Source organism: Passer domesticus, chromosome 2 (genome assembly GCF_036417665.1).
Source record: "Passer domesticus isolate bPasDom1 chromosome 2, bPasDom1.hap1, whole genome shotgun sequence".
NCBI lineage: Eukaryota > Metazoa > Chordata > Aves > Passeriformes > Passeridae > Passer > Passer domesticus.
Genome location: NC_087475.1, coordinates 86136386 through 86163452, shown reverse-complemented (window position 1 = coordinate 86163452; position 27067 = coordinate 86136386). Strand labels below are relative to the sequence as shown.

At 40.4% G+C, this 27067-nt stretch overlaps 1 protein-coding gene and 1 long non-coding RNA gene across 27 annotated transcripts in view; one reads left to right on the top strand and one right to left on the bottom strand.

Moving 5' to 3' along the window:
- The window catches only part of TENM4 (teneurin transmembrane protein 4), a 1559611-nt gene that overhangs the window by 260846 nt on the left and 1271698 nt on the right, over positions 1-27067 (bottom strand). For 18 of the 25 annotated variants that reach the window (XM_064409696.1, XM_064409697.1, XM_064409701.1 and 15 more), the window contains one exon: positions 188-397. The exons of 6 other annotated variants lie outside the window; for them this stretch is intronic. In XM_064409696.1, coding sequence (XP_064265766.1) covers positions 188-397 — 210 coding nt within the window. Of the gene's footprint in view, positions 1-187; positions 398-27067 lie in introns of those variants that run through there. One more of the 25 variants, XM_064409716.1, reaches the window with a different exon arrangement.
- On the top strand, positions 369-26334 carry LOC135294458 (uncharacterized). 2 transcript variants are annotated; one of them, XR_010356568.1, is made up of 4 exons: positions 369-851; positions 4259-4368; positions 21245-21339; positions 25735-26334. It is a non-coding gene; the product is annotated as an uncharacterized LOC135294458 (long non-coding RNA). The 2 variants fall into 2 exon arrangements; XR_010356569.1 differs by lacking the exons at positions 21245-21339; positions 25735-26334 and adding an exon at positions 12086-13810.

The window sequence follows — 27067 nt, the reverse complement described above, 5'->3', positions numbered from 1 at the left end:
GGGCACCCAGCACGGACCTGCCCACCTTTGCCAGGCAACTTTCAACTTTTTAAATAAAACCCCCAAACCAACCCAAAGGCACACCCGCTCTCCCAACCATCCTACATCCCCGCGCACGGCTGTCAAGACGAGCATGAAAAAGTAGGCACGGAGAGGGAGAGAAAGAGAGAGCGAGAAAGTCACTCACCGTTGGCGGCGGCACAGAGGTTTCCAGAGCCACTTTGAACTAAGAATGACTGAGGGACAAACTCTTCCTCAGAGTCCGAGCCCGCGGCCGCCCGGGCCGCGCCGTCGCCCAGCGACCGCCCCGGGCCCTCATTGGCCGGCGGCGAGGGGAGAGGGGAGGGGGACTGCGAGCGGGGGGTGGAGGAGGCGGACGAACAGGGCAGGGGGGGACCTGCGGGCCACAGACACACACACAGAGAAGGGAGGGGAGAAAAAAACACAGAAAGAAATAAAATGAACAAAAAAACCACGGCAAAACACGGACAAAGAGACAATAAAAGTCGAGCCGGGGCACGAGGGAAGGCCGCCTGCCCCAGCGGGGAGGCCCTGCCTGAGGGGCGGCCGACTGCACGTATCTGACCCCATTACCTGCTGCCCCTCGGGCTGTTACTGTCCTTTAAAACTCCTATCCTCCTAATATCCATCATTTAAAACTCGCATCCGTCAGGTTTTCTGTTGGGCTTTTCGGTTTGTTTTGGTTTTGTTAAGGTTTTGACATTGTCGAGAGCTCCTGATCCGAGATGCGCTTTGTTCCCACGACGTGGGCGCTCACGGTCAATGAGCCGTACTCACTGATGCGGCCGCATTTTACTAACGGGAAAGCTTCGCACCCGACGTATTGTGAGGTGAATTATTTCAGATTCCATGTGAAAAGTGTAAAGTCCTTTTGGGGATTGGTTTAACAATTCCCTTCCCTCTAGTTTATAAAGCAAACGGCTCAAGACCTCCACCATGCAGGCAAGAGGTGGAGGAATGGTGTGGACACCTCTGTGTGGGGTAGAAGCAACTCAGCAAACCACCACGATGATAACAGAGCAGAAGCACAGCTCAGACCAGCTCATTTTGTTGATTAAATGATGAAAAACACAACAAATCAGGTTCTAAGACTACATTTTACATAGAGCTGTGCCTGACTAAGGAAGAGCTTCTACTGACTGCAAGAAAATTGAATCAGATACATACATGTAGGTTAAGTAGATCCAACTGGAAAAGCTTACTGTAAGCAATTAATGGCTATCAGGGACTTATTCCAATCATATTTTTAAACAGCACTGGTAAGTCAGAAGTGCCAGATTGGCCAAAAAAACTATCAGGCAAATAGGAGGTCAGATATGTGCAGTACATCAATAAAAACAGGGGGAATATGAACACAGACATATAATACAGGACAATGCATTTAAACATGAACTTTTCCCCTTGCTACATTTGATCTGAAAGTCATAATGATTAATCTCTCACATTTTCCCAAATACTGAAATTTTATCATGCAAAATCCATCAAAATAAAAGAACAGTCAGCACAAGAAAATCAGCAAACATAAAAAACATATCTTTCTATAAAAACACATTTTGAACATAGCATAGCTCACATAATAGCTGTACAATATTTCTTACTAAACACAACATGAACACTTTAGAAATAGACAAAAACCCGAAACAATAAAGTGGGTTTAACATTTAAATTCCCCAAAGCTGGTTCTGCATATATTTTTCCTTCCACCCTGGTCATTAGTTTTTCTCATCATAAACCCCTGAATGTCAGCTCCTTGGCATATGGCAATCTTATAAATTACCAATTATAATCAGAGAGGAAATTGTGGCATCAGAGGCAAACCCTGGGATCCAAGGAAATACTGGACTGTACCTGTGCTTAGACACTTGTCACCTGAAGGAGAAAAGCCAGTGTTGGTTGGGATCCTACACTCCCTTGTGCGAACAACAGCCTGTGCAGCATGCAGACCAAGAGCCAAAATTGAGCCCTGTGTGTTTTTTTATGATCAGCAGTGGAGTTGTCTGGATGGCCTTCTTTCTGACAACCCTCCAGACAGAGTTCCTCCTTTAGGAATGCAGCTTTTAAGGAATCTGCAGCCCACTTCACACTCCCTGACCCTTTTTATCGTGCCAAGGCTGTAACCTTCCCATTGTGCTAACTAGTGGTAGGAGCTGAAGACAGACAGGAAGAAAAAGGAGCACGTGCAAGTGGATGAGCACTGCTTTCTTTGTCACAGTCCCTGACATGAAAAGTGAGATTCAGCTCTAATTCTGATCTGCTTTTGAAGAAGCAAAGTATACTCTGCGTCATCCTCTTTGTGGCAATAGAGATTTGATGAGCCCTGACATGTAACAAAGTTTAAATCAGGACTTTGATTTGCTATGCTTTCATTACAAAACAGGGTGACATGTATTTCTAATCCTGTGTAGTAGTCAGAGGCTGAATTTTAGTGTGATGGTGACTGAAATGGAACAGAAGTGTAAAATCAATGTCTTCCTATAGTCCCATACAGTTTTTCAGTTTACTTTGTAAGGAGAGGACACATTTTTCCAGCCATTGAGTAAGACAATATAGATAAAAAATTTATTTCAAGCCTATGATTCATTTACACAAACACCAGTGAAATGCATAAAAGGGAGGTTAATGGTGTGGCTACCTGACAAAAAAAAAAAAAAAAAAGGTGGACAATTACAGTAAAGCCACAAGGCTCTCCCCTGTGTTTTGTTTAGACAGTATGCTCGGCATAACTATACATGAATTCTGTAGTCTGGACATGAAGAGCAGGAGCAGAATGAGCTGAATTTGGAATTGTAACTCTAAAAGCAAAATGTCAGTGCGTTTTCAATCCACATCAGAAAGTTTCTGCCATTTCCACATGGCTGCAAGTTGCTGGGAGTTTCTTTTGGAAAGAGCTTTCCCCATCTCCCAGTATTGCAGTTTTGGCAAGAATAATAGAAAAATATAAATAAAAACAAAACCAAAACCTTTTTAATGGCAACTTTGGGTTTTAATCAACAACACCATTGCAGAGCACACATGAGGAGATCCCATGGGTTTTCACGGTCCTTATGTGCACTTCCAGCAGTGCATGAGCTGACCTTTACAAGGGCAGATTCCCTAGGAATTGTGCATACTAACCACTCAGGGCTGTGCTGCTATGAAGGGCACCAGCACATACCACCGTGCTCTGTTGAAAATTGCCTTTTGGGCATGAATGATGGGGTGGATTCAACAAGAGATTTTGCCAGCTACTGGATAGAAGGTGTGCACTAGGCAGCTCTGCTGACAACAACCACTTATAAAATGCACGGGAACTAAAAAGTGATATCTTCCTTTTTAGCAATTCAACAAGGCTGCAAGGCAATCATGTGTTAAGTTGTGGATCCTTTAAGAGAACTGCCTCCTTTTTTTCCTGCTTGGACAGAAAACCAAGAATTAAATTTGACCTTTTCACAAAAATTAAACCAAGGGAGAGACGAAAGCTACAAGTTTGTTTCCTTCTCAGACAAGTATCTCATTGAATTTACTGCAACTGCAAGTCCAAGTAAAACAAGCCCGTAAACTTTCATTCCAGCTGCCAGAGCAAAATTTTTAATTGATTAGAGCAAAATAAATTTGCAGCAATACTGGGTTGCCATGGAACCGGAGCAAGTAGGACAAGTTACTTTGCAGAATGTGCTGTTTATCCTTCAAAAATACAAAACAGAAGGACTAGATAACACATTCATTATGTACAGTCTTGCAATTTGGAACTTAACTCAAAGAAAAACAAAACAGATTCCAAGTATGGGCCCCTTGGCATCAATTTGTAACAGTCTTATATATCCACTTGCAGTGAACAGTCAAAATTATGTTCTTTGGACTTGAGGCAGGAATAATAGCCATTGAATGTCTCTGTATGAATGATGTGATACTAGCACATATTCAGATGAAAAGAGAGCAGAACCTTCTATTTTATCTATGTGCCAGTATTTCAGATTAAAATTTAAAAAAAAAAATCAGGGGAAGATATGTTGCAGTATCTGGTAGATTTATGAAAGTACTTAGGAAACACAAACTTTGGAAACAGGTTAGTACAAGAATCTGTTTCTCAACTTAACTCAGGAACTCTGCAATATTCAGGCAACTGCTTTAAATTTAGGGAAGAGACAAGCAGAGCAGACCCTAAAGAGTTAGGGAAAAGTAAGACAAACAATAAACACGCCTTCATTTTATGCTGCACATTTGGCTGTAATATTTAAGAATTACTTATCTCTCACAGGATTTGGCATTCAGAGATCAAGAGCTGATTTAAAACGGGTGTATTCATGCTAGTGTGAATAGAAGAGCTGCCAGAAATACAGAACATTCACAGAGATACTTCTAAAGAAGGTCAGTAAATTGTTTCATGGACTATATTCAGTGGATTATACTCATATGTTTGTAATTTGTCCCAAAAGAGGTGAAAAAGAGTGGATATATACAAAGGCTGACTTCTCACAGAGCTGAAATGACAAGGCAACAGCATTTAATAGTGTTCAATATACCCAGAATGGTATTATCTGTGATCAATAAGTAAGTAGTATCAGCTTTTTTCACCTGGTAACTTCTTCATCCAAGAACCTTTAAGGGCTTTACAAGCATTGGGTATGTAAACTTCGAAATACTGTTATCAGATCTGTTGGTATCTGTTATCAGATTGGCTGATACAATGGTCAGAGGGTTGGAACTTGTGCCACAAAGACAGGCTGAGAGAGCTGGAGTTGTTAAGCAGGGAGAAAAGAAGACTGTGGAGATCTTCCAGCAGCTTTCCAGTACTTAAAGGAAACTTGTAAAAAAGAGGGAGTGCAACTTTTTACACAGGCAGATAGTGACAGGACAAGAAGTAAGAGTCTTAAACTAAAAGAGAAGATATTTAGATTAGATACTGGGAAGAAACTTTTCCCTGTGAGGGTGGTGAGGCACTAGCGCATGTAGCCCAGAGAAGCTGGGGATACTCCATCCCTGAAAGAGTTCAAGGCCAGGCTGGACAGAGTTTTGAACAACCTGTTCTAGTGGAAGGTGTCCCTGCCCTGGGGATGGGGTGTGGAACTAGATAATCTCTAAGGTCCCTTATAGCCCAAACCATTCTGGGGAACAGACTTACATTTCTGACAGATAAGGAAACAGGCACAGAGATGTGTAATAATTTTATTCAAAATTCTGTCATTTCCTATACTTTCACCAGGAAGAATATCTCTGAAAATCTCTGGTCACTGAAACAGTCTAAAAGGCTGTTGTCACATTCAAAATATTTTTAATTAGTTGGATTCGCACCATAAAGAAACAACAGGTATGGGCAGAAGTACTGTGATTGCGATTACCTCAGTACAAGAACTGCAGTAGCTCTCACATAAGAACATTGGCATTAAGTCCTGTCACTGACATTGCCTTTGTACCACCTTAAAATAGGAAAGTCTCTAACCAAGGTTAGAACTTGTGCACCAATGATGTTAAGGACCACTACAAACAAAAGACATCACAATACAGCTCTGGCCTTTAAAATGAGACTTTGCTTTGCGGGTTCACAGGAAGGCTGTGTAAATGATAGCAGAGTGTATTCTGTAGTGTGCTGGGTGAGTTTATTATCCTGTCAAAGGAAAGAGAGTGCAAACAGACAAACTTCTTTCACCTTTGTTTTATGTCTTACCCTTACTTTACACAGGAGTTTTGAGTGATTTGTACTGACACTGACATGAAATATTATTGATCAATATTAATTTGTAGCTAGTTTTGTGCTGGAGAAAACCATGACCTGCCTAAATAACCCTTAGGTACCTCTGTATGATGAAGGAAATAAATTAATAATTAAGTCCAATACTCAGGCAGTTTCATCTCAGAGTGCATCTGATTGATTAAAACCCCACAAGCATGAAGCAGTCCTGCAGAGCTGAGATCTTGTGTGAGAGCTATCCTTGCAAAGTAGCAAGCAGGGTGGGCACCAGGACATCCCTGATTGCTGACACCCTGGATGAAGTGGAAAGTACAGCGCCTTGCCTGCACAGCAGTGTTTGGTTCCCTGCAGAATATAAAAGGCAGTGATTTGCTCCACTGGTATTTCAGGGCATCAGAGATCCTGCTGGACTGAGGAGAGTGGGGGAATATGTGCCATTTTGCTTTTCAAGGGGGAGGGGAATGTATATGAAGATGAGCCCAGCTTATCACATGTTAGAAGAGTGGTTTAGCATCCAGAAGCTTCACTCCTTCAGATATGGAGAAAAAAGGAATTTTCCTGAGGGACAAACAGCATTCATGTCTTTCTCATGGCAGTGTATCGAGCCTTTCCAGTGAACAACATAATATACCTCTGGAAAAAGGGTGAGCTGAACTAGCTGTCTGGTAAAATGTGTCAGTGAATCATAGGAGTAAGGAATTGTTGCGCAGATTTATTGCTACTCTTTAACAATAGGTGGTCACAACATTCTTAGTTCAACAGGCAATATATATCTTGTGTTTAGAATTGATTAAAAAGCAGTCTTGGAAAACTACTTTTAGTTATTTATATTTCCTGAATTTCCACCTGCATTTATGTTTATTTCAGTTAATTTAATTTTATGTGTTTGATTTATAGCTTTAAAGCCAGAGGGGAAAAAGAATGAAACAAAGGGGACAAATGAATATCATCTTAACAAGAAAAACCTGGGCAGCTGCCATGTCACTAAAATTAAGAAATGAGTAGTTGTGCCTAGAAAATGAGAAATAATCACATGCCCTGTATGAAGACTGGCATACTGGGGGTGGGGAAAGGGCCATGGGTTAAGAAGGAATGAATAAATTCACCTGGGCTGAAGTGGAGCATGAAGAACACATGTTACATGGACTTCACCTGCCCTGTGGATGACTTGTGCTTCTCTTCCAAATTGTGTTTTCCCCCTCCACTATGCTGTGAAGATAGGCAATGATTTTCTTTAGCCATTTACTAGTATAGTGCCTTTTCTGTTGAGGAAGTCAAAAAGTCAACATCAGCAGGGCTTGGAAACATTCTTATTTGTACAGAGCAGACTTTGGTTAGACTCTCCTCTGGATGGAAAACCTCTAGATTGGCAGCAGCTCTGTGAAGAATGAAATACTGGGATATATAAAAGCATCACAGCTGAATGCCTGTTTACCTACCTCTGTCCCAGCACAGATCTAGAGCAAGCATTTGGGTCTCATGCAATTATCCAAAATGAAGCAGAAGGTAGAAAGGGACAAGAAACAAGGCAGACCTCAGATCTCCTTTCCCCCAGTAGAGGTTACTAACCTGACCCAAAACAGCAGAAAGCAATTATTGATTGAGCAAGACGGAAAGTAGCAGGGAGAAAATTGCTCCCTTTCGAAGTGCAGTTCCTCCATGGCTTGGGGTCCTCTGGAGCAGCACAGCCACACTTGGAATTTTTTGCCAACAGAAGAAAATAATACGGCAGATTTTGAGAAAATTACACGGGCAATTGCCTGAGCCGGATACTCAGCTTGCTCATTTGTAGGCACAACAGTAGAAACAGATTGTGTAAGTTAACTACATGATTTTCTACAAGATACATCACCAAGGCTCAAATCGTGCTGCTATTTAAAACTACAAACAGGTAACATAATTTCCAAATATGTGGGAGATTTCTTGTATCTTTTTCAAAATCAAAGAAGTAAGGATCAAGAAAGAAAGACTTTCTTCTGATAGAGACAGTATAAACAATCCTAATCCCCACAGAATATTTATATCATGCCTTGTGAAATATTTACGCAAGTAATTCACATAATCTAAAGTTTTAAGGAAAATGCAACCCCCTATTTATGGCTCAGCATTACAAATGCTTCTGCAGCTTTACTCAAACCCAACTTGTAAAAGAATAATGTAATCAGTAGGCAGTCTGATGAGCTGCCCGTGAAATGGCCTCTCTCAGTCTGACACTAATGCTCTATCTGATCCAAACACCCAATATAAAGTATGAAGTTCTCTGCAAGTGATTACATGCAAATATCCTAAAAGGTCCATTTTCCTGTATTTGATCACCAAACTGTAGGCTTTATAGAAATTGCTTTCTCTAAGCTTAGTGCTAACAAAATGGTTTACACTAGCCTTGGAGAACTCTCCCTGATAGGCTTGGTCAAAGCAAAGAACTTGTACATGCTCCTGCTACCCCAGCAGGAAAGAGTTATTATACATGGGCCACTGCAAGGCTTTTTCACCTGCCCTAGCAAATAAAATTTACAGAAATGTCTTGCAGGGTGGTTGGCAGTAATTTTCTAAAATTAACTTTAAAGTAATGCTAGAGGAGACAAAATTATGGAGTGCTAGAAACCAACCTAAATCACGTGATGCTAGAGCCCATCTACCAGACAGCAAAACTAATTCATCCTACAGCCAAAGCACCAAAAAATCCACAGGTTCACCTCATGATCAGTGACACACTCTGCAACTGTCCTGGCCCCTGGGGATGGGTTCTAACACATATGTGTAAAACAGTACATGATGAGGCAAACTATGCTGTTAAGGAAGAAAATGTCTATTTCCTCATGTTAACTAGATAATCACAAATAAGTATTTCTTGAAAGGAATGAAGGTTGCAGTTGTTAAGAGAAATCCAAGACTTGCTTTGGGAAACAGAAGGATCACGTGACATTGTGCAGCATAGTCACTATAGTGTCTCTCTACAGTCAGGGTAGGGAGACACTATAGACACTTTATCTTCCAGAAGTCACTTTTTCTGTCTCCAGTTTGAGTTGGAATGTCTCATTTCTCTTCATTGGCTACACAGGGAACCTTGGTGATCCTTACTTGTGCATAAGTGAAAGTGTCGTGAACCCTGGGCTTAATGTCTAGAATCTGCCTGAAGGTAAGGCAATCTCACTGAGATGCTTTTGGCAGTGACAGTTTGGATTGCTCCATAATACAAATCCATAATTGCCCCATCATATGTGCAGACTTGACACTTCCCTCCCAAGCTCATAGACAAAGGTGCTGTACAGTACAGTAGCACTGGAACTGGTGATTAAACACACAGGCAGCTGGAGATAAAAGTTTCAGGAAGGAAAGTTATGATGCAAGGATATTTTATGTTTCTCTTGGGAAAAAACATAGTCTGCCTTAGTAAGTACAGTCCAAAGAAAATGTAACAGCTGCAGGCTCTGGCAAAGGGGTAATAAAGGTGCAGTGAGACCCTACCTGTCTCTGCATAAGTGTTCTGGGTAGGAAATTTGGGGTGACTCAAATGCTGCCTGAATAAAGAGATTGTATCTGTTCCGATTACTGTTAAGATTACTGTTGACTTTGAATTTCTGCACTACATAAAACTAATTAACTTGCTCAGCTTCTAACACTTACTGGGGTAGTCTCCTCCTAATCCCAGTCTTTATCCCCAAGAGGGTTGGAGGCTTGCATCCTTGAAGTTGTACGGGAGCTCTTTTCCAGTCACTGTTCTTATATTCCAGCCAAGCTCCCTAATTTTTGGAGGACTTTTTTTACAGTGCATTATTTCAAAGTAAGAAAACAGCCCTTCCTGCAACATCTAAGAGTCATGGTTCAGAAGATCACTTTCTTTCTTCAGCTGAGAAAGAGGTCAAGGCAATTTGTGCTGAAAGACTCTTCTTAGATGAACTTTTAAAGGGATCTGATTGGGAAGAAAGGTTACTTTCCATCACACTGTATGTGAGCTAGCCCTGGGGATATGGAGTTGAAGACAATGGAAAGTGTGAGGCTCCTGCAGAAGGGGAAGTAGGATGACTGCTCCAGGTCAGTGCTGAGACCTGGTCCATGTGCTGCAGACACCAGGAGCAGAGCACGGTGCTGTGTTCAAGGGTCTGCAGCCCTGCTAACACTTGTGCTCAGCACTGTGCTGCCATGTGCAGCCTGCAGCACCTCTATGGCTGTTGTCTGCGCCCAGGCTGACAGTGGGTGTTAATCCTTTCCAGCTTGCTCTGAGAGTAAATCCCCACTCTGTAACCTGGGGAAGAACTCTTTCAGACCTGTCTGATCTGATCCTTATGTGTCAGACTCTCATTTGGCATCCACCTCATACTCCTGAATGCATCTGAAGATTGCACATATCCTGTGCCCGTCACAGCTCATTAAAAACCAGATCTATCCTGCATCTTCCAGCAATTTCAATCAGTTTTGTCTATTTATTCTGCAAGCTTTTCAAGACATGGACTCCTTCTCCTTGTGTGCATGTGAGGCATGCAAAACTGCAGGACTTTGATCTTTGAAGCCATGAGAGGTTCTTGCAATGCAAGCTGTAAGAGTAGAGAAGCTGTTTGTGCTCAAGTAGTTGTAATTATTGTGGAGAAGAGCAGTTCAGTGTTCTGTAGGGAGGCAGAGGCTGAGAGTTTCCCTTTGCTATAGTCTGCAGAGAAGACAAGTGCTGTGTTTCCAGGGAGGTCCAAGTGGAGATCACACATTTACTGAGAAAGCTGCTTGGAAGATGTGCAACCCTCACTGTTCTATTCCAAAATTTCACCTTATAAACTTGACTTCAGCTTTGTCTTCCCAGAAAACTTGTGGAATTTTTGCTGATGCAAATGTATCTGAATCTGAGGCTATGCATCTGTAGGGCTGCTCTTCTCTCCTGGGAAAGATTGCCATTTTATGATGTTGCTCAAGAAGGTAATGCAGGAATATCACAATACTGAGCCAGGAAAAAATAGAGTTTGACCAAAAGTTGTGATTTGCTTTACATTTGTTTCAGTCTTAGAACAACTCAGAAACTAAACACTATCAGCCACCCACAAGAAGAAAAGAAATGGATCAAGAGGAATTTTCAGGTCATTGACTGACATTTCAAGTCCCGAAACATGGGAAAAATCCTTTTCGCTCTAAAATAATATATGTATTTCAGCAGACAACAAAACAACTTGCAATGCAACAGCAAAAATTCAGGAAGTTTGAGACACCACTGATGTTATTTTTTTCTCCAAATCATTGATTAATATCTTTAAAGCTGCAATTTAAGTACCTCAATCGTGACTTTACTGACTTTTGCCCTGTAAGAAACTTACACTTTTTTCAGTTCCCTGCTCAGTGGAAAAGATTAAATTTTTCAAGTGTCTATAAAAAGACTGGACCCAAATCATGATTTTCTGGATAGAGGGAAGGTAATGGTAATTCAATACACATTGCAGGCACATCAGAATTATTTAAAAATTCCAGTAGTTCAGAGAAGAAGGGCTATAAGCAGTAAAGCTAAATACAGAGAGAATAATACCTGGTCTCATTCACTGAATGGTCTCTCTATCTCTCATTTCTCCCAGCTTCTGTCTGTTTTTCAGAGAGATAGTTAAAGGAATTACTTCATACTCAAGAACAAAACTCAAAGAGATGAGAGCAGTATTAGAGAATAATTCAGTTCTTGGAAATGAGGCTGCTGCTGGTTTTGCCATAACAGAACACACTACTGGTCCACCTCATATACCTGTCCCTTTCATATCACTGGCTAATTGCAGCCATGCAGTGCTCCCATAAAACAGTTTATTACAGCCAATGCTTTAGGGGGGAAACTCTTTCTGATAGTGCTAGTAACCAAAGCTAGGCAAGGAACAAGATGGCTAAGATACCTTATTTTTCCCTGACTGTTGAAACTGTATGTGCTATGTATTCCAAATCATTGGTAACTATTTCCCTCAGACTATTTGCCCCCAAACTAACATGTAACAGGTAGCTTTGCATGCTTGTTATGAAATATTCCAGCTTTTCTTTTTTAAATGCAATGGTTTTTATCATGGTAAAATGCTGATGGGAGAAGAGAATCCTTAAGTTTTGGGTGATAAACAGCCCTTATTGGTTTTGTCCATCTCTGAAGTGGTTATTCACTATAGTATAGAATCCCTGCTATAACAAGTTTAACTTTAAATTCCTGATCAATTAGTCTGGTCAGCCTGACCCAGAGTTTTGCAGGTCTAACAATGCCCACTCTCATTATATGCTTCTGTTATACTGCACTGAACACTCCTCAGTAGGCTGATGAGCAGACTATATAACATCATGGTCTCTTTTATCTCTAATTTTGATGATTACCTGCCTGACCTTTTTGGCAGGCTTGACCTTCTGTACACTATTCAATAGTTTATACAGCTCTTTTCTTTCTTATGATTCCTTTAGAACTAAAGACCCTGATCTGCAAGCAGCGTGCATACCCAGCTGCCTTTCATCAGTCCACATGTGTGTCAGCCAAATGCCTATGAGTGGAGAAGCTCTGACTAAACAGCACTTGAGGCACTTCTGCAGACATTACAGCAGTTCCACCACCCTTTGTGAGCCACCCTGGCTTCAGTTTTGTCCTAATTTTTACCATTAAGCTATCTGTGTCTGCATTCATATGAGCTATGTTTTCCCCATACTCTTTTAAATTTTGGTTGAGCAGCACTTATATACACAGAAAAGATGCTCTTTTTTCTCTAGGACAATTTTTCAAGTGATGCTTTTAATTAAAAAAAAACAACATAAGAACAAAAATAAAAAAAAAACTTGAAAAGTCTAGAAGTAAAAAAGTCTTTTCAAAATGTATGACTTTTTGATTCCATATATGATCAGTTACCTTGGGTTCATAAAGTGTAAAAATCAAAGGAGAAAGCAAAATAAATGTAAATAATTCTGGGGAGATTCCTGAGCTCGTGGATGGTCAGTAAATTTGATCACTCCAGTTGTGGAGGCTTCTGTGCTCACTAAGTGTCTTGCTACTTAACCTGCTGGTTCCTTGATTTTTAACATTAAAAAGAGTATTATCAGAGAGACAAGCCTGTCTGTTGCACAACCCTGCTGAGATAAAGAGCCCTCCTATATATTCTCAAAAAACTGAAAAGTCACTAATACCACTCAAACTGAGTGGAGCCTAGAATCAAGGCTTCCCACTTCCTGGGGAAAGGTTCCAATTCCTAAATTATTTTAGAAGAGATCAGTGTTATCACCGCAGATCATCAGAAGATGGCCTGAAGGACTGACACTCAAATGTTTCTGATTAGTTGCACTGGAAGACTTTAGGAAATTCATGTAGGAGAAACGTAGGAGATACTCAAGCTTACTGTGCCCTGTCCAGGTGGGAAGGAATTCCATATGATAAGTTGATTAGAACTTCCCCTGCTTTTATTCAAAGCCATCTACTTTCTTCCACTTCTATTTATCCACACAAAACCCAAAATTCGGATGGCTTTTAGTGTATAGACTGGTTTTCTCCTAAACTGCTTGGGACCCGATTTCCCAAATATCACTAGATTTGTTGGACTCCTAAGCTATGTGTGATTAAAGATGCATAAAAGCCACCATTTGCAGATCTTAGTCCTTAGAGGAAGGAACCTAAATTCACATTTCCGTTCTTAAATTGAAATGCTGAAGTCATCAAGTGAGAGGCCCTGACACAAAGCACATCAGGGTTTTCTTGTTATTTTGGAGTTGATTTCTTTCATAGTTGCAGAGAACCAAGAACTTATGGTGAAGACAGTAAGAAGTTTTTGGTGTTTTTATTTCTATAATCAAACAAACAGTGGTATGCCTAAGAGGCAATGCTTGAAATTTCTAACAGACATAATCATAAACAGAGAATACTTCCAAATATATCTCAAACTATCAAGAGTTACCTGCACACAGACTTTGTACAGAAAAGATGAGTTGTATTTTTAATGTTCTTGGCAGAGCAAAGCTACTGTCTATTGCTGTGCCTTTGGGCATAAACTAACCCACCACATGCCCATGGGAAAGCAATACACATTTGGAGATGCTTTAAGAAAAACAAAAGCTCATTGCTCCCTGTCACAGTTTATACAGAAGCTACAGTAAAACTCATTTACGTTTGGGATTCTAGCCATGGATGGGTAAAGGTGCTGCTGACAAACTGTTCTGCATCTGAAGGTTCCTGAAGGTATTCCTTATCTAAGGCTATTTCAAAGGCAGCTCTGCTTGGATCTGTCTGCTGATCCACAATAACTCTGCTGTCTTCTGGTTTTTCTTTTTTATCCTTTCCTTTCTCTTTATGTTTTCTTATATGCTGAAGTTGATGCAAAGATAAATGTGAAAAGGCATGACATTTCCTTTTTGTTAGAAGCTCATGACTTTTATTATGTGTGTCCCTAAAGGTAGCTTAACCAGCACCTGGTGCTATCTGAGTGTTTCTGCCTTCCAGTCAATGAAAGAAGAGTCTCTGGAACCAGGGAGCAATAAAGCTATTCAGAATCAAATGGTCATTCTGGTGTGAATATTAAAAGTTCTCTCTCACACACACATGCACACACACAGACAAAAGGGTTCAGATAGCCATTGTTCTGTGCCATTCACCCTGCAAAAATATACACACTTTGTTATAAATTCTTAGAAATCCCTTTAAACTTGCACTTAGCTGTGAAGTCTGCTGTTTCTGTTTCAGATTTGAAGAAAGCTTGTCCACTTTTTCCAAGTATGTCACTTCTAAGAAAAGAGTCTACCTGTGCTTGTGTTCTCTTGACTAACTCATCAGATTATCACATCTACAAAAATTCACCACTAGGCTGATAGTTCAAGGTCTGAAATGGCACACAGATGTTTGATAGTTTATTTTGAGGAATAACTTTCTATTACAACACTGGTTTTATTACTGTATGGGTAACATAATCATGTAAAGCTCTTCTGGTAGTAGAGCACCAAACAGATTTCTCCACATCATTCTAGTTTTGGTGGGGGACACTGACATCCAGTAATACAAAGATGTGAAAACACGACATGAATTACATGGAAGAAAACTAGTATTTAAAACATAAGAAAATCTAACACAGGTCTCAAGCAGCACAGATAAAAAGAAAAAGTCAGCAATCTGAATGTGTCCAGATATATAGTTTTTATGTAGATTTAATTTCTGAGCTTTGCTGTATCCTGTCACTGATGCCATCCATGTGAACATGTAAATATAGGCAACAGAAGCAAAGGCTGTTAGCACTACTTGGAACAAATGATGAACTGAAATCTGAAAACACACATTGCACTGTGTCACTGGAAGTTAAATCTGCTGCAAGCAGAATGGGGAAGACCACCAGGAACTAATAGAGAAAGCTTACAGGATATGGGGAAGAGACAAAAAGATGTGAGGGTTTTGTATGGCATTGCAACATAAGATACACAGAAAGAGAACTGGTGAAATAGTATAGCTGTGCAAAAGATTTTCCATCTCCATAAAACACATGTATGTTCAGAAAATGTTTCATGGGAAAAACCCTTCAGCTGCTGTAACTTGTGAGTTAAGTCAGGTAAAAGAACTGAGATTGGTCTGTGGCTCAAAATCTCCACAGCAACAGGCATATCTGCTGCTTTTGTTAATGCTAGGTGGAAAATGGAAGCAGTAACATTTTAGGTAGAGAAAGCAGTTGTGTCTGATTATACACAAATGCTAGTTTAAAGCTCAAATAAGTATGGATTTTCCCTAACTGTGAGAATAGCTCTTTAAGCCATTAACTTCTGTGTTTCTTGGAGAAATAGGTATATTTAAAATAAGTCCAAAATTCCATGGCCAGGCATTGTAAAAATTCTTGCTTTTTTAAAAAGTAAACAAACCTCAAGGTCTGCTTTTGTTGTGGGCAAAGGTCAGCTGGAGGAACAGAGAAGGTTTTATGATCCATTCTTCTTTCTTATTTGCTGTTGCTGGGATGCTGTGGAGCCAGCCAAGAGATGGATTAATGAATGTCTTCTTTACACTTCCCATTTTATCCTTCCCAATGGTAAAAGGTGGTTGTTAAACCATGTAATGGAAAACTGGGCTGATGGAGGTGGGTTATAGTTTTTGGAACAGTGCTTTTCAAACCATTCCATTTTCCCAATCTCATTTGTTCATTAATTTGCCTGTCTCTCTTACCACAGTAAGTGCTAAAATTCATATAGCAATGCTACATCCAGCAAATTGCACATTGCTGTGTAGGCAGAAATTGCTCCCTTCAGATCCCTGGCAAGTGATAAGCACATGCCCTTGAGCCTGAGGTTTTTTGTTGTTTTTTTTTTTTTTAATCCCTGTTGCATTATGCAAATCTCTAGAACTGATTAGAACAGTTTCTGAATAATAGCATCTTCTACTGCCACCTGTTCATGAAGGCCTTAGGAATCACTGGAAGAAACTAAAAATCCAAATTCAATTTCCAAATCTGTCCAGCAGCACAATATATCTGACAAACTGACTGACAGAAGCAAGTCTTCTTCTTAGTGGAGAAAAACAGATGAGCAATAAAGCTAGCAGGCCAAACTCTTCCAGTGTGTCAGGTAAGAGCACACCACTTCGCTTGATTCCCACCATAGGGCTCTATCCACTTGATCATCCCACTTGCTTAAGAAACTTAAGTATTATTAACAAAAAGTGGCATCAAGACTGAAAAGAAAGCAAATTAACCAATCTGCCCCCCAAATTAAACCAAACTGTACACCTTGGTATTTAATAGAAATCTGCATTGAATAGATGTGTTTTGTGAAAGGTCTGTTTTAATAAAACCTGCCTTCATCTCAAAAGGGACTAGAACTAGAGTAAAATGAATACTAATAATACCAGTTTGTCTGCTACTTGGTAAAATCCTATTCGTAAATCTATGAATGCTAATTAACCATCTTGCAACAGCAAGCAGAATTGTATATTATTCCCAAATGAAAGCATAGAAAGTGTTAAAGAAGACATCACATTGATTAATGTCTAGCCAGGTATTTTGTATACCTGAACTCTTCCTATCTGACAAATCTTTCCTTTTTTTTTTTTTTTGTTGGTTTTTTTTTTTTTTTCCATAAAAGACTTGTATGAATTCTTTCAACAGCTACTTTAGTTCTTTTCTAAAATGTTGCAACTTGGCAATAGAATCATAAAATCACAGAACAATTTATGTTCGAAAGGACCTTAAAGATCACCTACTTCCAAACCCTGCCATGGGCAGGGACACCTTCCACTAGACCAGGTTGCTCAGGGACCCATCCAACCTGGCCTTGAATGCCTTCCAGTTGTGATGGGGCATCCACAGTTTCTCTGGGCAACCTGTGCCAGTGCCTCACCACTCTCACAGTGAGGAATTGCTTCATAATATCTTGCCTAAAGCTGCCCTCTGTCAGTTTAAGTCATAACCCCTTGTCCTGTCGCTCCATGTCCTTTTCTAAAGTTCCTCTTCAGTCCTTTTGAGGCCCCTTTAGGCACTGTAAGGTACTCTAAGGTCTCCTGGAGCTATCTCTTCTCCAGGCTGAACAACCTCAACTCTCTCATCCTGTCTCCATAGCAGAGGTGATCGAACCCTCTGAGCATCTTCATGGTCACCTCTGGATCTGCTCCAACAGGTCCATGTACTACTTATATTGATGGGCCCAGAGCTGGATGCAGCACTGCAGGTGGGATCTCAGGAGAGTGAAGCAATAGTACAGTGAGCATCTGAGATTGTCCCAGAGTCTGAACTTACCAGAAATCAAGCAGAAGTCACTATGAACAATAAAGTAGGATGAGTATATTTATGACTGACCTCTAAAGAGAGATATTATCTGATAACTGTGTTACAAAAAAACCTGGTCTTTATAAAAAGACTTATAGATAGAAACATCCACTATAGGAAATCCATATGTATTTATAAGCCACATGACAAAAATGTGTAGCTACGATGTAAGATTGATGGAATAGGCTTAGAAATTGTCTGTGAGACTCTCAGGAAATGGAGGCACACACAGCTGGCTTCAGATATGTCAGTTCTGGAAATGAAGAAGTTGCATAAATACAAATGAGCTGCTCCTTCACAGCCACCCTTCCATGATGTGTCCCTGACCTTAATAAGCCTCTTTAGGATTGCCAAAGACTAAAGAGACTTGCCAGCACAGACTGGAGTCATCACAAAACCCCGAGGCACTGCTGCATGACATATACCAGCCCTCAGGTTTGTCAGGTCTCTAGAGAAGCACAAACCAGGCTAAGATTTGGATCTTTCAAGGTACCTACCTACTTTGCAGGATAAAGTCTTGGGAGGGAGGCGTATTTCTGCATTTCTTAGTTTGAAGTCCAGCACTGGCAAGTGTGAGCATCTGAGCATAATGTGTATCACACCTTGACAGAGCCGATTTCCAAAGGTTGCTTTCCACATGGACTGTTCTTATTGATTTTAAATGAATTAATAATCGTATAAGGTGCTATTTAATGAGACCCAGGAAAGAGAGGGGGTTGGAAACCAAAGTAACTCAGTTCCTGTTGGCTGTGTTCGTGCAGAGCTGCATTTATTCTGTGAACAACTCCATTGAAATCAATGTGTATCCCTGTAGAATAACTCTTTGACCAGTTGGATTAAGAGCAAAACAGCCTGGCTTCTTTGGATGAGAAAAGTTGTATAGAAGTATAGCACTATTTTTATGCCCTTTCTTATTAATATATTAAATTCCTCATCATTCTTCAGGGGAGATGAAACATAGCAATGCTCAACACAACAGTAAGTTGCAGTCAACTGTGTCATTCTGTCAGATAGATGGTTTTTACATGGTGTATCCTGGACAGCCAAAATATCAAGAGGGTAATTTGTCTCTAAATTATGGCTGTTAGTAATTAATCCTCTTTTACTCTGGACTTGGGTGACCTTTATAAAAAGGCAGTTTAAATTAAAAAGAAGGAAAAAAAAAAGAAAAGAGTCATCTCTTCACAAACATATACACTTTTGTCTTAAACTTGTAGTAAGAACTATGAAAAGAATAGAACACCCTACAGCTGACTCAAAATTTAGCCCAGAAGATGTATACAGCTGACTTCTGCTGTATTTGTGGATAAAAGACTTTCCTGTAGTGGCAGTGGGAAGCCTGTGACCTCTCCAAGGCTTGCCAAAATCAGGTCATCTCTGTGATAAACTGCTCAGTCCTGCTTTTCCATCTCGAAAAGTTTCCTGATGAAGTGTGAAGGAAAATGTCCGGCCTCTGTAGATATGGTGTTTCTTAAAACCTTGATGAAAATCAAATGTCTCCCTCCCTTTATTAGGGATGTTAAACAGAAGCAGCTGTGCAAGGGACATGCAGTCTGTTAGCATGACCTTCAGAACTGGTACCTGCTCACTGGTAATTGCACAGCCAGAGCCACTTATCATATAGAAGGTGAATCCAACACCTTGTAGGAAATACCTCTGAGGAAACAGAGTCATGATGAAATGCGGCCCTGCTTTATTTTTGTGAGTGAATTCTAGCATTTATAAAAATAAACTATGTCCATGACAGATAAAAAGCAGGCATAGTTTTTGTGCAGACTTTTTGGGGTGAGACAGCTCTGCCTGTTTCTGTTACCGAAGATTGCCTCACTTGCAAACTTTTGGTTAAACTAAAACTAGTTTTGTTAAAAAAAGAGAGGAAACCATTCCAAAGCTGTTCCACGTGTAAGGAGAAGAGCAACCCTTTAACACAGTTTTTTAAAAAAAACACATAGGAGAAGAAGTAGAAGGATTTGGTGATGAAACCATCCCTGTGTTTGGGCTGCCTTGTTTTTTTGATGATAGGCAATTTGGGTTTGTCTGGGAAGGTTAAGTAGGTAAACACTTTTTTTGCAATATTCATTTTTTTTCTCATCTGAAAATCTGGGAGCTTATCTGAAGAACAGTGACAACTTCTCTTTCAGATACAGCAATCTTTTCCATCTCAGATTCGTTATATGTGATTTTAAGCTCAATCTAATTGAGACTGCCTTATCTATGTTATTCTTAGAAACCAGAAGTTAATCCTTAAGATCTCCAAGTTTATCTTTTCCCTTTCTAGCCACATCTCAACTTGAAAAAGCCCATGCTATCACCCTCCTCTGCTTCATTTATCAAAATAGTACATCCACTAATCCTTCTGGAAGGACACAATGTAAGACATGCAGTGCAGGACAGCCACATCCCCAGGGCTCTTTTGCGGAGTCAGGGGGGCTGTGTGCCCATGCTGTTATTCCTATGAGGTCTGGTTGACTGATTGGGACAACTGAATTTGAACACACATCACAACGTGATGGGAAAGGTAACAGCCTTGTAGGACCTGAACCCCTTCCTGATCCTCATCTGCAAGTCTGTGTCTAGGAAGGATGACCAGAAATTATCATCTCTTCATGAGACCCAAAAGATTAAGATGGTATCTCCTAGTCCACCACTATATCATGTCAAAACGTGTCCTGTTTTGTGTATTAAGGCAAATCATCAATTTTCAGAGCTGTCAGCTCAGTTCCCAGACCTGTGTTTGCTGCACAGAAAATACCCATCCTGCTTCTGTTCCAAATCCCAGCATATTCCAACCTGAGCCAAATGTCCACATGGCAAATGATGATGTTAGGTGTAAAGGCTCCCTCAGAGAACTGAGATCTGTGTTTATTTGCAGAATAGGTGAGGTCTGCTATTAGGGTTAAATGAGGGAATGGGATGTTTGCAGAAAGGTGTTTAAATAGTTCTGGTTCAGTGAATGCAGATTCCCAGTAAGCATTGTAACAGACATGGGTAAAGAGTGCTGGGAACTTAACTGCTTGTCCAGATTTAGGCGTAAGTTCAACAATTGCTTTCTTAAGCATTTGTTTGGCTTTCTTACTATAAATATGGAGCAAAAAAGTTTCCTACTTTCTTGAAGACAATGATCACTTCTGAAGTTTCTTTCCCTGAATTCTGTACCAAACAGTTCACAGGGATGTGAACATATATACCCAATGCATCCAAAGATCAAGTCTCCATATCTGAAAGGACCAATTCAGATATCTCAAACCAAATTTATTCCTAACACTCAGGGTTTTCCAATTCAGTTATGTCACAGAATATGCTGTTTTAATCTTCAGTGAAACCTATCAAATCACATGGTGGCGGCTTATTGAAGGAGTGGGTTCTTGTAGAGAAATGGCAGTCGGGGACATGGCAGTGTTGGCACAGGGGGGAATATGTGAACTTAAGCGTAAGTCAAGTCCTGAAGCACAAAAAATGTTTTAAGATCAGTGAACTGGACAATTTTGTTGATCCCTGTAGCAAAGAGGGAAGGTATGAAAGAGCAACAACTGTATGCATGGCCCAAACATGAATACTTAGTCAATGGTTCAGAGTTGGAGGCATTAGGAATGGAAAAGACCTACAGGGGGAACCATGGTTATTCTGCTTCAGTGCTCTGTCCTGTGTTTCAGACTGTATACAGACTTCTCTGACCAAAATGTAGATTTTAATATGTGCACTGTACAATCAGCTTGATTTAGGGTCAGTCTCTTGTAGAAAGAATATTAAACTGCAAGGCATTAACTGGGATTTAAAAAACAGAAGGGTATTTTGGTTTGTTTTTTGTTGTTTGTTTCCCCTTCCTCTTCCCTCTTTTATTTTTTCTTCTTAATAGGTTCTGAACACCAGCCTGCATTAAACTTTCTGCAAGGCCTAAAAAATATTCCTATCCAGAAGGGAAACATTTTCTTTCCACAATGTTTGAAACAGGTATGTACAATGCAGGGATTCACACCAAACAAAAATCTGCTAAACAAAACTGGCTGTTTTACCAGCTGAATGCAAAGTGAAAATCCTTCCCCCAGGACATGATTTTTAGTGGAAGAAAGTGAGGTATGTAGAAAAAAAGGTGAGATCTTACAAGAATAGGAAATTGCTCCAAGTCATCCTTCTGGAATCAGGGACAGAGAGGAGGGAGGATGAAATTGCAAAAGTATGAGAAGACAACTTCTGAAAAAAATCAGCTTGTGGCCATGTGTGGCATTCACAAGCTCAATATGTGGCTATATTATATGTGCTGCATGTCTCTGCAGGTCTGAAACATGACAAGAGAACAATGCCTATCCCTACATGGGATCCTTATGGTACTTCAAGGCAACATACTTGCCAAACTAAAGATAAATTTCAACAGGAGGCACAAGAGCCGTTGCTATATGTGAAACAGTGCTAGCAGTTTACTCACAAGACATCCAGTGCTGTTTCTGTTGCCTTTTAAAAAGTCCAGGAAGCTTGCTGTCATTTTGATTCTGGAGACTAACCTCTGATCAAAGTTTTCTTCAGCTTTCTTCCTTTTCAACGAGTCCCCTTTCTTCCAGCTCAGTTGCTTTATGTAAAAGTTTGTAGCAGCCTGCAGGAAGGCAAGCCACAGCCTCCTCGCCTGGCCAGCAGTTCAACACTCTCAGAAGAGTGAAGGCGCACGATAGAAGCAGAAGTACAAAGATGGGGAGTTGGCCTAAATGAATGACCATCCCAGCTACACACTTGAAACAGAAAGAAATTAAGTAAAATCGAAACCCAGAACACTGAAAGTTTTAATGCCGAGGGTGGCAGAACACTGGTACCGGTTGCCCAGAGAAGTAGTGGGTGCCCCATTCCAGGAAACATTCCACATCATGGATGGGGCTCCAAGTGACCTGATCAAGTTGGATTAGATGAGCTTTAAAGGTTTCTTCCAATGCAATCCATTTTATGATTCTGTGATTTCCATATTTCTCCAGATCCTGAATGTGTCATGGCAACTGCATTCTTCCTTCTGACTCTGCTCTCTTTCCTTTTTAGCCTGGCTTAAACCTGCATTGCTTCTTAAAAAGACTGGCTTTGCTAGTGGGTCCTAAGGCTAAGAACTCTCCCTGCTGTTCTGGCAATGTGAGGATAAATATGTCAATAAATACAGGGATGTAGCCTTTGCAGTAAGACCTGGGCTTGTCTGCCTTTGCACCAAGTTCATCAGAAGCAGTTCTGTCAAGGACTCTTTTGCCTTGGTTTAATGGTTGGCCTCAGCACTACATGGTACTCAGCACTGTACATGGCTGCAGGACTTTAAGGTTTACAACAGATGTGAAAGGAGCTGGCAAAGAACTGGGGTTATGTGAGCTTATACAACTACCCAGTGTAATGTATTTACTATCTCTGAACCTTTTTAGATTTTCTTTGGATGGGAGCCCTTTGAGTGGGAAAGAGACTTGAAAAAGATACTAATTAGAAACTTGCTAAACAACCTAACAGATGACAAATGTCTCCAGCATTGAAAACTAGAGGTGAAAAAGACCATTTACATCCTGTTTACCTCTTCCTAAGATCAGGTGTGACACTATGCTCATATATTATCATGTATTTTACTCTGATAGACTTCAAATTACTCAAGTGATAAGGTCTATAGACCATGCAATATGCTGCACAGTATTTGCAGTATTTTTTGAATGCAAATTTATATTCTAGTTGGACTGATAACAGAAGTAATGTAGCTGAGGGAGTAAAACACTACTCACTTTTTATCAAAATGATCTTTAGTGAGATGGAACTGTAATCCTCATTAACAAAAGCAACAGAATTTTTACACACAGTACTTAATATTACAATTAAAGTAGGCATCTATCTGAATGCTCCTGAAATGTATAACAAAAGATGTTTTTCACCACAGTTAATTTCTATCAAAGGGTGATCTGATTGCTAAAGAAGTTCACTTTGCCTTGAAAATCATCAGCATAAAAAGTCAAGATTCAGGTGACCAGCAGACAAGATTACATCAAAAAGCATTAAAAAACAGGAATAATGTCTTGCCAAGTATTTTTTCTTTATGCTGAAGATATTTCAGTAATATTCATATTTCTGCCATACTGGCCATCTAGTACACATTACTGCAAAAGTTTCCATTCTTTGATACTCTATTGAGAATCTAAAAGTGACTTTAATATAATTCAGGCTTCAAACCCTTTCTGAGAACTTGCTCTAATTATTGTGACCAACTGCTGCAGGCTAATGCCACCCCTGAAGTAGGCAGTTATATCTGAGGGGCAATCAACTCAAAAATAACAAATCCAAGTTACCCTGTGTCCTCAGGCAAGCTGCGTAACATTCAATACATTCCAAAGCGTCTTCCAACTTTCTAATTTCAGGTATTTGACACTCAGTCTATACTCATGCCAGTGATTTTTTGCATTGCTTTCCAACCTGCAGCACTCTGTGTCTGTTATCTGAGTTACTGTCACTACCTCTTTGAACAGCACCAAGACCCATATGGCTTGATTTACTGCCTCATAGAATTAAATAAGCAGCACAACATCCACCAAATTTCTCTTTTTCAGGAAGATTCTAATGATTCTCATGAACTCGGTATCCAGACCAACTGATCCAGACTTCCCTCCCTGTTAGGCAGTTTTCCCATTGCTGAATACACTTGGCACACACTGAGCTTTTTTCCTCGTCAGATCTCTGAACTGATCGCTGAGCAGCCTAACCCCTGGAAGATGTCCTATGTGCTTAGTGAATTTTTCATGAATCCCACATTAATTCTGCAGGCCTTGAGGTGCACTAAGGGAACTGACACATTTACCCTTCTAGATCAGCACCACTGTTATCTTTCATAAGAAAGCACAGGGGTACCTTTGTTTTCAAAATAGGTGTGGGCAAAGGAAAGACCATGGTCCTCACATGTCACTCAGCTGCCACATCATCATTCTTCCCAAGTGCATTCCTTAGGCCATTTATTAGCATTGCTAATACCGAGCACCTCATTTTTATGCTGCCAGCAGCAATTGTGAAAGCCATACTGAACTTTCTAATCCATTTATCTATTAATTTATTATCTAATTAAGGCTCACAATGACAGTCCTCTTTGTTTAAAAATGCCCTCAAACTAAACCAATACAAAACACACATGCATTCAAATCAATTAAAATCGTACTTGCTAATGTTTTCCTTAATCAGTTGGTAACTGTTCCATTACCGTTTAAAGAAAGGCAAAATTAATTTTAACTTCATCGTAATTGTGCGACCTACTTACACGGTGCCAAACAGATACAAATGGATGTTACTGTCATGTCATAAGGGCATGGAATCGTATCAGCCATGAATTTTGCAAGAGCCGTCCTAGGAATATGGCTTTTTTGCATAAAAGGGCTTTAGAACATTAGTTTAAATGCTGTCACTGAAAGGCAGGCAGGCAAAATAGGAGATTTCAGAAGAGTTTATTACAGTTTACATCATATCTCGCGCTGCATCTCTGTGATTTTTTTCTTTCAAGGGCTGTGCCTTTTGCACAACAGCAGCAGAATCTAGTGCCACATGCCTAGAGCCTCATGTTCATTACAGGAAAAAGTGAACCCATTCCCTGTGTTGTTCAAACAAAATCTGAGCACATTCTTTACCTACTGAGCTGTGTCAGGGACCCTTTCCACGGTGCCATCCAGGCACAGAGAAATACTACACAATACCTTAACGCCATTTGTTTTGGTCACTGACTTCAAAAAGCAGTTGTGCCTCTTTCTTTGGATGCAAAAAGTGCAGGCACTGCACCTCTAAACTATGTGCAGATGTTACACTGTCATCTACCTTCTTGATAGTTTCACCTTTCCTGAAGTGAAAGATTAAACGCGATGTTAATTGCTTACCATGGCAAAGGATTTCTGGGGCACAGCTGGGAGAGAGTTCTGCTCTCTTCCCTCTTTCCTTGCTGCTGGGAGTTGCGGTAGTAACTGCACAGATTATCACTCTGGATAGGGTTGCTCCATTTGGTTATTTAGAAACATTTTAAGAGCATCTTTCAAAGCCCACAGTAATGCATACTGACACCAAGGTCTGAAACACAAATCCCCACAGACTCAGTCTACCCTATTCAAGCCTGGAAATGCATGGAGGAACATTCATTCATTCTCCAGAGCTGTGTTTGAACATGATTAAACTGCTGCTTTTCCCCTCCTGCATGAAGCATCACTTTCCCTTCTGCTCATTATTTATAGTACCACATAAGATATTTTTAAGATGAGGAGAGGAAGAAAAAGCCAGATTGAAGATACATAGATCTGTAGTTTCTGTAACTAAGAGTGACTAAATAACATTTCTCAACCTATTTACTTCTTGCAAATTTTTTTCTTTTTTTTTTCTAAGACAAAACAGGTAGCCAAAAGAAAAAAGAAATTTCATAAACAGGATATTTATACACACTACAATTCAACTGTTGGCAGAGTTTTAAAACTCCAGCTCTGCAGTGACTGAAATGACACAAGAAATAGCTGGGATGGAAATCACTCACTATGCTTGAATTTTCTCGAAATCTTTTAAAAAGTGAAGAAATGCATCTGAAGAGACTTATTTTATTTTGCAAGGGAAAACAAGAGAGCAGCAGAGAGCTCTCAGGATCTGATGTTGATCCTTCTGAAGTCCAGAGAAGACTGCATCTGTGAGCTTCAAACCTTCACTGCCTTCAAGCACTAATGTCAGCCCACAGGCTTGCAAGCTGGTTTTCAAGTGACAGCTAAGCCACCTGAAGAGTTGCTGTGCCTTATCAGTTCAGTGGGGATTTTTCTGATCAGGTTTACTGGATGATGTCTTCCTGAGTGACAGTGATGGTTGGAGTACCATGGTTGGATGGATACGTGTTCAATAAAGCACATTCCACTCCCAGAGCTTCTTTCCTTCCTTTTGTGGATTATTTACCCTAGCTGACATTATGACACTTAATTAAGTCTTAAAATTCAAAATGTTTTCTGGATTAGAGATTTTTTTCATAAAGCCTGGGAGGAAGTGCTAGGTCTGATTAGTGATGCCTGACTCAAAGGAAAACAAACTCCCAGAACAGCCACCTGACAGCTAATCTCCAATCTTGAATGATAGACCAGGAGAGGAAACCACTACTGCAAAGTGGGACCTATCCCTGTCCAGTACCCTCAGTGAGCAGAATGAACAGTGGCCATGTAAGAAACCTCTTACTCTTGTGGTGACTGGTGCCTCATATGAACAGCCTGAAGGTGACTCTGCACTGTATGGTTTTGGTAGCAAAAGAGGCTTTGCCAAGGCATGGCTGAGCTCCTCCTGGGTTCTGCTTCTGCATCAGAGAGTCACAGAATGGTTTGGGTTGGAAGGGACCTAAAAGACCATCTAGTTCCAAAACGCCTGCCATGGGCAGGGACCTCTTCCATAGACAGATTGCTCAAAGCCCTATCCAATGAGGCCTTGAACATTTCCAGGCATGGGACATCCACAACTTCTCTGGGCAGCCTGTGACAGTGCCTCACCTCCCACATAGGGAAGCATTTCTGATTCACTGGTTGCTGATTGCAGCAAAGACGCTCTCTGTGGAATAAGGATATTCCCTATGTTACTGAAATAGATCAACTCCAAATCATTAAAAAAAAAAAAAAAAAGAACCGTTACCTGTCCCTTAGAATATTTTCTACTAAACAGAGCTTGTATTGTTCAGTTCATTGCTGCTATCAGCAGA